The sequence below is a fragment of the Oryx dammah genome, unplaced genomic scaffold (assembly GCF_014754425.2).
Source record: "Oryx dammah isolate SB20612 unplaced genomic scaffold, SCBI_Odam_1.1 HiC_scaffold_11163, whole genome shotgun sequence".
In the NCBI taxonomy this organism is placed as follows: Eukaryota; Metazoa; Chordata; class Mammalia; order Artiodactyla; family Bovidae; genus Oryx; species Oryx dammah.
In genome coordinates this window covers 3,426,759-3,440,081 of record NW_024080556.1, presented here as the reverse complement: position 1 = coordinate 3,440,081, position 13,323 = coordinate 3,426,759, and the positions used below count along the sequence as shown (strand labels likewise).

The 13,323-nt window shown below is 33.6% G+C and overlaps 1 protein-coding gene across 1 annotated transcript in view; it reads left to right on the top strand.

Moving 5' to 3' along the window:
- LOC120860679 (eukaryotic translation initiation factor 3 subunit E) overlaps window positions 1-13,323 on the top strand; it is a 48,139-nt gene that overhangs the window by 22,721 nt on the left and 12,095 nt on the right. The window contains exons 8-10 of the mRNA XM_040236430.1: window positions 6,849-6,975; window positions 7,972-8,073; window positions 9,256-9,365. Coding sequence (XP_040092364.1) covers window positions 6,849-6,975; window positions 7,972-8,073; window positions 9,256-9,365 — 339 coding nt within the window. The remainder of the gene's footprint in view (window positions 1-6,848; window positions 6,976-7,971; window positions 8,074-9,255; window positions 9,366-13,323) is intronic.

The window sequence follows — 13,323 nt, the reverse complement described above, 5'->3', positions numbered from 1 at the left end:
CTTGATACCTAGCAGGTGGGTTATAAGGACAGGTTTTCTTGTACAAAGTCATAGGGATCCCTAGGTATTGGCCTTCCACGCTACTCCTTACGGGTGAATTGGCCTTCCACGCTACTACTTATGGGTGAATTGGCCTTCCACACTACTACTTACGGGTGAATTGGCCTTCCACACTACTACTTACGGGTGAATTGGCCTTCCACACTACTACTTACGGGTGAATTGGCCTTCCACGCTACTACTTACGGGTGAATTGGCCTTCCACGCTACTACTTACGGGTGAATTGGCCTTCCACACTACTCCTTACGGGTGAATTGGCCTTCCACACTACTACTTACCGGTGAATTGGCCTTCCACGCTACTACTTATGGGTAGACTCACTCTCCTATAGTTTTTATAGTTACATGTGTATCCAGAGACGAATATTATTGAGCTGATTTTAAAAACAGTTTAAATAAAGTAAACAAGAAAAGTAAAACTATTGAAACCCACTAAAAATTCTATAATACAGATCAAGGGGAAATAGTATAGATTCATTCCTGACAACCTTATGGCTTTTATATAATTAAAACTATATTTAATTCCTTAGTAGAATCATTTATTATAAGTACTAGAAATATAAAGGTAGTAGTTGAGATAGCAGAAAGCTTTGCTGAAGATAAAAAATCAAACTTATAAAGGAAAACAATGCAAAAAATAGATTTGTTTTTTAAATTTTAAAGTAAGATAAAGGTTCATGGTTATAGAAATATAATTAAAATAACAACTTAGAATTAAGACAGTTAATTATGAAGCTATATTCTGTAAGTGGGCTTAATGCTTTCATTTGTATTTCCATGGTTTCATGTATAAAAAAGACCTTATGCCATTAAAAATTCTCTGAATAAGTTTTTAAAAACTAGAAATTTCATAGCGTGTGCTTCCTGGACAAAAATACAGTAAAACTGGGCATTATTAAAAGTTTTATAAATAACTGAATCAAAGAGATTAAGTATTGATAATTATGAAATACCTGCCACAGCAGCACTCAGAAATTAGTTAATAGCCTTGAATACTTGTTCAACTTTTAAAACCTTGATTAAAAGTACAGAAAAACAAAGTCAGTGAAAGTAAAATTAGCAATGTATTAGTAAATGTTAAACATTTTCATCCTCCCAACTCAGTATTACAACTTTAAAATTTCTCTAAAATACGGTGCTTATCATCTTCACTTGCCATAGGGTCAGGTTGCCATCATATTTTCTTCCTTATTAGTAATGTCTTAATGACATATTCCCATTTTTGCCTGATTATAACTTTTTCATGTGAGAAAACTCCCAGTTGGCTTGACAGATTATTGTTTCATTCATTTTCCTAGACTGCATATTCTTTGAGTAGGTTTTAGTAAGTAGTGTGTAATTTGCATTTGTGTCTCTACAGTCAGTGTGTCTTTTTCAATTGTCATTGATATATAGTAGGTATTAATGGAGAAAGTATCATATTTTTCTGTTTCTAATTTCTAATAGCACAGGAATAAGGGCTTCCTTGGTGGTGCAGAGGTTAAAGTGTCTGCCTGCAATGTGGGAGACCTGGGTTCGATCCCTGGGTCAGGAAGATCCCCTGGAGAAGGAAATGGCAACCCACTCCAGTATTCACAGGAATACAGTTTAATGTGGTTCATTGAGTTTATATAGATTGTGATTTCAGGCTTTTTTCAAATACAAAAAGTGCTGTGATGATGATTTATACTTTTGTCCTTGAAGTGAAAGTTTCAATGCCAGTGCTGGTTGAGTCTCTCACATCATTTACATTATCATTTCTGCCATAATTTATTCTGAATCTAAAATGGAGATGATTTACACGTTTGAAAAATGTTGAACTTTTATTTTTTATTTTTTTTTTTTTTTGAACTTTTAAATGTAATATAATATATAAGATATCAAGTGTAAGCTGGAACAGTGTTCGTAGGTTATTAGAGATGAGGCTTTGCCACCAAACGTAGATGCTATTAGTAAGAAGAATGCATATGTAATACAATGCTCTCATTACTCTCCATTTGTAAAAAAAGATTTAAAGTCCAGTTAGCAAAAGAATGTTTGATTAGTTTTCTAAATAAAAAAAGTATATTTCCTAAGAAATTTCAGGTTTTACTGTTAACAGTCAACTAGATTGTGTCCAGAATTTGTCCTCACTTACCATCTGCCATTATTTTTCTGAAACTTCCTAATTGTTCCTGACAAGAAAACTTTTTTATGCAAGTATTTTACTTGCTTTAGCTTAGGATGATCTCTAAAAATCCATCCTCTGCAGTTATAATAAGTTTAGCCTTTCTGGAAATACCCTTTTCTTCTTTTTTGTACCAATTCAAAGCCTGCCTGTTTTTCAAGATCCAGCTCAGGTTTACTTCCTACATAGGTCCTGTATATTGTGCCTGCCTTATACTTGGTTTAATTAATGTCTTTCTAAAAAAAAACTTAAAATTGCCTTATCACTCTAACTAGATTATAAGCATGTTTGAGAGGAGAATTTTATTTGGTGGTTTATTTTGTCTTATCCTTTGATTACTAAACGTTCTGACTTACAATCAAAAAATACTGTAAGAATACTTCCATAAAATTATACAATTAGAACACGGTTGTGCTAGAAAAAGAATAAACTTTCTTATTTGACCATCCTGAAATTGCACTTCAGAGCACAATAAATACTGAACCTCTTATTTAAAGGAAAAATAGTTTTAAGTTAGATTTCAAAAATAGAGAAGGTATAGGCTCCTTTCTTACATAGTTTATAATTCAAACAAATAACACAAGTAGCTTAAGAACATATTTAACTACATATAGATGTGCAATTTATGATACCAGTGAGACCTGGAGAAGTTAGAAGAAGATGAAAATTGATTTGACTTTTAAATTTTGATTGATAAGAAAGGAGGTGAATGATAGAGAAGTAAAACAGAAGAGCACAGTGGTTACTGGCAGGCTATTAAACAGCGATATCTATGGCTTTTTTATATTTGAACTAAATCATATGATTACTGATCCTACAGGAGTATAAACTAAGATGACTTGCCCAGAATCACCCTTAATCCTCACTCCCTTCCTTTTTGTACTGATCAGTATAGATAACTTACACCCAGACATAGACAGGATCACTTCTTTCCTAGCAGGTAGGAATTCCCTGCTTTGTTTGGAAGTCTGCTGTGGTAATGCTGTATACCAAAAGCTATGGACCACGAGCTAAAGATTGTGGCCCATTGCTTTTTTTCTCGTGGCCTGCAATCTGAGAATGACTTTTGCATTTTAAATGGTTAGGGAAAAAAATAATATTTTGTGATATGAAAATTATGAAATTAGAGTTTTAATGTCCATAAATTTTTATTGGAACACACATTCATTGATCTATATTGATCTATGTGATCTGTGCATGTGTAGAGATAGATGGATATAGAGAGATACAGAGATGACCTGTATCTGCTTTCGGACAGTAACGGCAGAGTGGAATTGTTGTGACAGAGGTGGTCATACGTTGTTGCACTCGCCTGGCTTCACTGCTGCTCAGTGCTCCTTGAATCCCAGTGATGCTGTCCTAGCGCCTGGCCCTTTTCAAGTGTCAGGTATATCACTACACGGCAACATTTTACCGGTGCATACTCATCATGTCGACAGGAGAAAAGTGGATTTCAGATGTGCTTAAATTTTAAGGCACAATACAGTGGAAATATTTTGTTTCAAATTAGAAAGCAAAGCATTGAACTGACCGTGTAGATGTGCTGAAAGTGTACAGTGTTCATCCATATAACTAGGCCGTAAGCTCTCATTACAGTATTCCCAACTGATAACAGAGCAGCTCTCAGAAAAATTAGGAAATTTAAAACAATACTGCAGCAGAGTTTCCTCACAAAATTAAGGAAAATGAGGCTACAACTAAAGTATGTTTCTGAACAGCTCTTTTGTTAACCAAGTAAGGAAAGCCATTTTACTAGTTATGTTCAGTTGCAGCAGCCAAAAAAATCTGTCCAGAAAAAAAAAATTGGTTTAAAACTTACAGCCTTCTACTGAGAGCTGTTCCTCAGAATTGAAGATATTGGGAGCACATCAATAGTCAATTAAAAAATAAAGCATATGATTTTTTAGTGATTTCTTAGATTTTGTTGATAGATATTTATCAATATGGCTAGTTGGTTTGAGGAATCACTGTTGGATTTGAAGTGTCTGAAGAACATGCCTTTATGAATAGTTTATGGAACAACTACAGTTGAAAATATTTTCAGAGTTAAGAAAACATTAATTTAGTACAACCTGAAGTTACCTGCTAACTGTGTTAAAAATATTGGTGGCAGATATATGTGGGGGAAAAAATTGGTTATTATTGGACAAATTTACAAAGCTTGTGAAAATGTGAGGTGTTGAAAGCCTATAGTTATCCATTGCACTAAACATTTCCATGTATTTTGTGGAAGATTCGTGAATCCATGGTGTATTATTAAATCATTAGCGTCAACAGTCAACTTCATTTTCTGTTGTGGGCTTAACTGTTCATGGTCCCTGAATTTTTGTTTGATCGATAGAACATCTTGACTTTCCCTAGTACCACAATGATAAAATGGCTTTGCAGTGGCAAAGTTTTATTGTGACTTTTTCTAGGTTGGAGTAAGGTGGAAATTTTCTTAAACAAAAAATTGCCCTCAACCACTATGAGCAAGCCCTGGATGGCTCTGGAAGTTATGTTTTGCTATAGACTTAATGTTTCTTAGTTCAACCTAAAATTATAAATCTGAACAGTACTTATATGCAGGCTTACACTGCAGCAGGCATTTGATGATGAATAACATAGTATGAATCCTAAGTAATGTCTAGCTGCTTTAACCTTTCCTGTTCTTTCAAAAGTTTAAAGAAGAAATGAGACCTTCATTCCCACACAGATTTGTAGCAGATACATTTTTTAAGCTCAAGTTACATTTCAAAAAAGTTTTAGATCTCATTGTAAGTACAAAGGAAATTTCTGTGTATGAAAATCCATCTAACTGTGCAATTGAAATAGAAGTGATTTATTTGCAATGTAATGATAGCTAAAAGGCAATATCAAAAGATCTTAACAGAATTCTTAAAAAGCCTTCCCCAAGTGATATATACGCTAAATTAAAGTCTTATCATTGATACCAATGTTTGGTAGTACCTGCATACATTAAAAAATCATTGTCGGGTTAAATATGTAAAATCTCGTTACAGATTAGCATTAACAAACGTTTGTAATAAATTTTAATAGGGATCTCTAAATTTGAACCCAATAAGCAAAGTTACCCTATTAAGGGAATTTTACTATTTTTATTAGTAGACTTGAATTATGAATATTTGTAGTCAGCTATTATATTTTGAGTTTTTATAATAGAATATTTTAGAAATTTGTTTTATTTTTATATAGGTACCTGATTAATATTCTGAGACTTGCTTCTTGACCTGCAAAACCTAAAATATTCATTATCTGGTCCTTCACAATAATTTTCTAACCCAGCTGTATACTCACAGAGAGAGATGATTTCTTAAGGACATCATTTTCCAATAAAAACAGTGAAATTATACATGATGCAATAATACAGAGAAAGGATAAGTAAAGGGGGTGGGTTACCATCATATAAAATAAACTTTAATCTTGTATGAATAAATCTATGAATGAGTTCCATAAATGTCTACTAAAACTACCTACTTCAAATCTGATTAAGAAAACCAATCATGCTCTCCTATACACCATGTCTCTGGTAAGAGTATTGAGGCAGTCACTTGTACTGAACAACAACATTGCATTTAAAATTTTCTGCCTGAAACTCATACTTAATTTTTCAGATAATGAAGCTTTTAGCTGATTTATTTAGTTATCTTTTCTTAGAAATTGTTTTGTTCTTGAGTTAATGTTGATTATTTGTATAGCTTGCCTTGTTTAGAGGGAATTTAAAGAGGACTAAGTGGAACTAGATTTTATCTAAATGTTAGGTTATTATCAGATTGTAGGGTCCTCTGATGAGTTCAAACATTTTATGGGGTATCTACAATATGACAAAGTATAGAGATTTATTAACATTACAATCTGGGAGAACTTGGGAGATCAGGTTTCTCTGCTGGACCTTGAAGAATGGCTAGAATTTAGACTTTCAGAGGGATGTGTTTGGGAGAGCAGTGGAGTGAGCTTTAAGAAGTGAGGAAGGCAGGAGGCAGTCAGTGGTGTGCTGGGAGATAGAGCTGGATGGGTACCTTGGAGCTTGAAGATTGAACTAAGAGAAATGGACTTTATTGACAAATATTTCCAACCTGGTGCTCAGAGGTTCTTACTGGATAAAAATTAGGGAGCTGTAAAAGGAAATTGAGCAGAAGAAATACAGGATAAATACCGAATGACCAGGGTGGTCAGCTGCTGGTCATCAGAATAGTTTCCAGTCTTCCATCCGCTGAAATTAATTGGTTTTAATTCAGTTTGTGTAAGCGCCTGATTCTCTTAATTATGAGGAGTGTTTTGCACATAGCTTTTCATACATTTGTTCTTACAGGTAAATGAAATCTTTTGAAACAGACTGATGGCTTATATAAGAGCCTTTCAAAATCCTTTTACTCAGCAGTGGTAATAGAGGTAATATTTACCTCTTAAGTGAGTCTCTCATCTCACTCCAAATTGAGAAATACCAGCTAGCATTCTTACCATTTAAACTTTTTCTTGGTGAAGATGGCCCTAATAATACTCATTGGTAATTTTTTACAATCCTTGGTTACTGAAACAGTGCTGTCTGATGGGCTGCTCAAGTGTTTTCTTTAAATCACAGATGATTATAGATCTAGAGAAACTTGGTAAGTTATTAAGTAAATTGCATGTTTTTATTTAGGTATCTTAATGCAATTCAAACGATGTGTCCACATATTCTCCGCTATTTGACCACAGCAGTCATAACCAACAAAGATGTTCGAAAACGCCGGCAGGTGCTGAAAGATCTGGTCAAAGTTATTCAGCAGGTAAAAAGTAAAATCTGTATTGATTTTTAAAATATGCCTAACTTTAACCTCTTTTTCTTGAAGAAGTAGGACTCTTAGATCTTACAGTGAAAAGAGTGAAAGTCGCTCAGTCGTCTCCGACTCTTCTCAACCCCATGGCCTATACAGTCCATGGAATTCTCCAGGCCAGAATACTGGAGTGGGTCACCTTTCAATTCTTCAGGGGATCTTTCCAACCCAGGGGTCTCCTGCATTGCAGGCGGATTCTTTACCAACTGAGCTATCAATTTAGCTATCAGGCTAAAAATCTTTTAAAAAGTAGGAGGAAAGTATACATGAAAAGAAAAGAGCCCCAAATGAGCACATGCTGCCTTTCAGTTCAAGATATATTTATGGTAGATGTAGCATGAGTGAATACTGCTCCCTGCTAGTTGGATACTTAATATACGTTGTGTATTAGTGTTGCTCTTACTGCAAAGAGTAAAGGAGATCTGGAGCCTGGATTCTTTTTTGAAGGACACTACCTACATAATACCAGAGTAGTTAATCTTTACATAATTTTAATAGTACCCATGTTGTGCTAAAGCTGTAGCACTACTGCTTGGTTTTAAGTGAATTTCTCAACAATAACTAACTGTGGGTTCAAAAAAAACTTAAATATTTATTTTATCTAAGAATAATTTAGATAAAGGCAGTTTTATTCATCAAAATATGAATACACTGTTACTTGGAGAAGTTCATCACTGTTCATTGACTAAGGGAGACTTTTGGCAGAAGAAGAATCTGAAAGCTTTTGGAATGGTTCTAGGATGACCATTTAGAGAACTTGGTTTAGAAGGCATCATAATGTTAAGGTGTGGCCTTGAATTAGAATGTAAGCAATTGCTTTGAGAAGGTAGTACTTGGTAATTTGTTAGAAACTAATGGTAAGGGAGGAGAAAATAGGAAGATTGGGGGCAGTCTACTACTAAACGGTGTTGAATCAAATCCAGCTTAACCTTTGACTTAATTTTACAGGAGTCATACACGTATAAAGACCCAATTACAGAATTTGTTGAATGCTTATATGTTAATTTTGACTTTGATGGGGCTCAGAAAAAGCTAAGGGAATGTGAATCAGTAAGTATAAATTTTTGCTTACAGATTAATAATTCTTTAATTTGGGGGTATTATAAGAATTAACCTAACAGTTTTATTAATTATGTCAGAAATGTTTATTAATCTTAAAATGGCAGACTGTCTAGAAATGTGTTGGGTCAAAGACATTTTTAATGTTATTACCATGTGTCTACCCCTTTTGTTAACAGTTGGTTAAAACATTAAGGGCTTTATAAATTCACACATAATTTCATGTCTTATCCTGAATGAATAAAAATATGTGAAATGCTTTATTTGTATAAGCAAGATAATATCAAGTTTTACATCACAGTTGTGGTTCCAGCTTGTTACATAAGCAGGCCTAATTTGAAATTTTTCTTACGATTGTATTTTAACATTTGCTATAAATCAGTCAAGCTAAGAGTGAATTTTTAAACTAGTGTCTTCTGTTAGCTGGCAGAAACTAAGGTACTGTCAGAGCATCTGAAAAACTTGGGCTTACAGTCTTTTTTCTTAGTAAGTTAGTTTTCAAGTTTTGAAAAACTAAGAATTACTTGTTAAATGCATTTACCAAATCTGTAAGTAAGTATGCCTTTAGAGATGATTTTCAAACATTGAACAAAGTTTGTAACAACTTGTGTACATGCAATCAAATGCGACATTATTAAATATTGGTGTTTATTGTAATACTAAGTATCTAGGCCATGCCAGGCAGTGGGGCACTTGGTTGCTGTTCTTGAAGTTAAAATATTGTCTTTTAATTATGATACATCTGTGAAATAGATGTCACCCTTTGAATTTTTTTCTCCTGTGGCTTTCCAGTCTACTTATTATCACAGAAGTATGCATATCTTTAGTCCATATCTACGTTAAAAAGCTGGAAATACGTTATCTACAGAGCATTTCTATAGATTAATGACAGGACAAAGCTGCTTTGTTGTAAGGTTGTTCAGGTCATCAGTGGAACAAGGAAACGTAGGTTTTAGCTCTTTTTCTTGTAGCATTCATTTTCTTCTTATTTGCATTTTTAGAGACTTGAATATAATGTTCTAAAAAGTACTATGAAGTAGAACCTGTGATATTAGATGAGAGAGTTGTAGTGAAAGGAATAATGAGTAAAGAACAAAGAACGTATTTGAGACAAATTTTTAAAATTGCTCATCGGCACTTATAATTTTTTCCTCTTATATTTTATTCATATAGGTACTAGTGAATGATTTCTTCTTGGTGGCTTGTCTTGAGGATTTCATTGAAAATGCCCGTCTCTTCATATTTGAGACTTTTTGTCGCATCCATCAATGTATCAGCATTAAGTAAGAATACTGATTTAATTTATACTTTCTACTTTTAAATTCCTATAAACTTTCATTTATTGTAAAGTTACAGTTACCAAGATTCCAGTTAATTGGATTTCTATTGTATTTCTCTGTGCTATAGTAGAAAAAGGAAATGTCATAGTGATTTATTAAAAATCCTAACTTTTGTTTGAATTCTGGGATGCTTCAGATCCTTTTTATTTCCATATGTGTGGGAAAGCATGATTTTTGAAAATTACTTGAAGGCAGTATTATGATTGTCAGAGAGTTACCTTTTAAAAGAACACTATTACACCATTACATAGGGAGAAAAGAGTGATGACCAGTTTTAGAATGGTTTTCAACATGAGTTCACTTAAGGAATCAGTCCTTAGTAAATTGGAAATGCTGTTGAAAAGACCACATTTGGTAATTATTTCAGTTAATTGAATTTATTCTATTTAATTATATATTTGAATTCTCATAGTAAACTCCTGTAACATCCTAAAATGTTGAAACATGGAAAAGTTATGGAGAATTTCAGTTGAAATTTTCTCTGTTGTGTGAGGAAATTGTTGGGGAAAAATTGTGAAACTTGCATAACTTATTAGAAACTGATTTTATGTATTAGAAATTGAAAAATAGCAGTGCCCCTTGACCACAGATGAAGTCAAACAGTAAATGCTCCTTAAATGTTTAAAAACTTACTATGTTAATGTTTGCCTCTTAGGAATTGTATGCACACCAAAGTTTTTCTTTAGAGCCTATGGTTTTCACTAAGTCATCCATTCTTGCTTGCCTTATTTTAGTGGGTTGTCATTGAAGTGGTTATTCAGAGTTAGAATTACAGTGTGAACATGGGTCTTTTCCTTTGGGAGTTGAAGTTTTGACCTTATTTAGTACTTTATTATAGCAAGCAGACATACTGATAAAATTTTAAGAATCTGGTTCCCAATCTAGTTCCCTTAAGGAATACATGGAAATTCCTAACAGTCATTAGTCATGAAATACATTAGTCATGAAATGCATTATCGATGTAAGTATACATATTTATGTATATGCACAAGCAGATAAAGGAAGAGCCCCCTTTCACTTTGTTTTGCTTGCACTTCTGTTCGGCTTTCCTCCTGACTCTGTGGAACCATATGACTGACTCTGGAAACCCAGTTTTACGAAACACTGATTCAATACAACTCCTTTGTTTTGTAGCTCCCTCTTTATAGCTGAGAAACTGAAGGTTCAGAAACATTAAGCAGCATAGGTCTTACTTAATGCAAGATTCTGAGCTAATAGCTCTCTGACATTCATTGTCTTGACCCTGGTTATAAATTCTTTCTTTTTCATTGTGAGCAATTGATATTTTTAGAAATAGCCGATTTAGACTAATTTGTCGTTAGTGTATCATTTGAGCCAGAGGATAAAGATGGAAAAAACCATGAGTCAGTGTTTAATTTTTTGTCCAGAATCTGTAGAGTTTTGTTTTTTATCTTACAAATATAGATTCCCTGAAGCCACCACAAACTTTCTGAAACCAGTTTTCTGTGTTATGCTATGTAGGACTTCTGTGTTATACTAAATAGGGCTACGTTACTGTTCTAGTTAGGGTGATTATTCCAAAGGACATCCAAGATTGAGAACCATTGCATCAGGTCACAAAATTTTTTTAGGCACATAGTTATAGCCTGCTAGGGTAATGGATTGAAAAATGAGTGATTTAATATTTTTAGTATGCAGTGAATTAACAGGGTAGAGGACAAGCATAAAGTACAGAGCTTCATGTGAATAAACAGTTATTCTTAGTGCAACAATGATATCTCAGATTCTAAGGTTTGGGGGGTGGTACTGGAGAGTATGGGGGCCAGTAGGACTCAGTCCAGGGGCCTAGGCTTCTTCATGTTTTTAGAACTGCTTTAATAGGTTAGAAATATGACTGAAAATAACGTTAAGCATCTAAGTTGGGCTTTTATAAATACAGCAAATATCTTCAGTCAGACACCAGGGACTTGGAATCCATGATAATGACCAAACTAGCTATTGTTTACATCCAAACAGTATATAGAAAAAATTACTGTTCTCTAGTTCAGAGGTTTTTAAGCCTAGCTGTATATCAGAATCATCTGGAGAACTTAAAAAAACACCAATAACTTAAACTTAAGAATGGATTTTTCTGGCTTTACCACAAACCTTCTGAATCACAATCTCTGGGATCAAGACTTGAGAATCTGGTTTATAGGTTCTCAGGTCCAACCCCTAAAAAATTAAAGCATTCTCAGAATGGGAAGGGGCATATCTCAGCACCTGTAATTTTCAGAGCTCCTCTCAATAATTCTGGCGTAAGAATTAATGAAGAAATCTTCTGTGCCCTTTACAATTTCCTTCAATGGTAACATTTTGTGAACCATAGTAAAATACCACAACCACCCTATTGATGTTGATACATTCAGATACAGAACATTTCTGACACCACACAGATTCCTCAGATTGCTCTTTTATACCCATACTGACTTCCTTCTCACCTCTTGTGGCAACCACTCATCTGTTTGCTATTTCTGTAATTTTGTCATTTAAAGGATGTGCAGAACTTTTTAAAAAGTAGTGTTCAGGGTAGTCCTCTTCTTTCTGAGGAGGATAAATGCATATGATACAGATTATGATATAATTAGTTAAGAGCAGTTTAACTATGACAATTTTTGAAAGAAGAAAATATTACAGATGTGAATGAGTGCCAGGCACTGGATAGAAAGTAGAGAACACAGCCTCAGAGCTTAAAATCCAGAGGAAGAAACAGATAAGATTATAATTAGGATAGGCATTTTGAAGAAAGATACAGAGTAATTAGAATAACATGGACATAATTTGTATACAGAAAAGTCAGAGAAGTAATTTGGATTGAAGTTTCACTGAACCCTGATAGCTCTCTAAAATATCTTTAAGTAGACTCTTTTCCATCGTATACTAATTATGACAAATCACTCCATTTACTAGTTTACGCTGGCCTATCTCTGCTTCTAATTAATTTAGTTATTTGATATTTGATCTTTTTTAGGGCTAGGGGGAAGGATTTGTCTTTGTCTTCCTTTCTTTCCCCTAGTGGACACAAATCAAATGCTATTCAGCATTTTAAATCTGATGGTTGTTTATTAAATAACCCTTTCCATTTGTGATTTGGAACATTCTCTGTTGATAGGATTCTTCACTAAATGGCACATGTGACGGTCTTATCTTTATAAAAATGTATATTAAGAATGTTTTTATCAGTTTATACACAGCCCTATAGATTTATAGGATAAGTTACAAATCTGTTTACCATGAAGTATGCAACATCTGTCAAAAAAGATTACTGTGGTGGAATTTAATTTAGTTTAGCTGAATAGTTTATCAGATATGGTGTGTCTGAAATTTAAAAGCTGTTCTAGAATAATCCTTGGACCGGTTTTCAGTTGTAGATAAAAACAAAGTATGGAAGTAATATTTTGAATGTGTATGATAAACATGTTGGAGCATACAGTAATATAATTTCCCTATGGGGGTTAGTTTTGGCTTTTCACAAAAGTATGTATTTGCCAACTGCTCTTGCATTTAAGTTATGAAGTCATTCCACTTTGCTTATTTTATTCAGTAACATTTTAGATCTTAATATTTTTCTTAAAGGCTTTATTACCATATAGCAATTTATATTTAATTATACTTTGATATTAGAGATAAAAGGTGTGTTTCCAGATGGAGATTATTTTAAACAGCCATTATCGTTGTATTTCTGTGTTAATTATCAAGTAATATAGTGTCATTTTTCACTAATGAGATGTTGGTAAATTCAGTGAGAATTTTCATTTGTCATACAGAGCATTTCATGTCTCAGTTTTCTGCTGTTTTCTTTCTCCTATTTCCTCCTAATCTTACAGTTAAATACAGTTTATACTTAACACTTACTTTTTAATTAATTGTCATGGGATATCCTTATAAAACACTGGAGCTC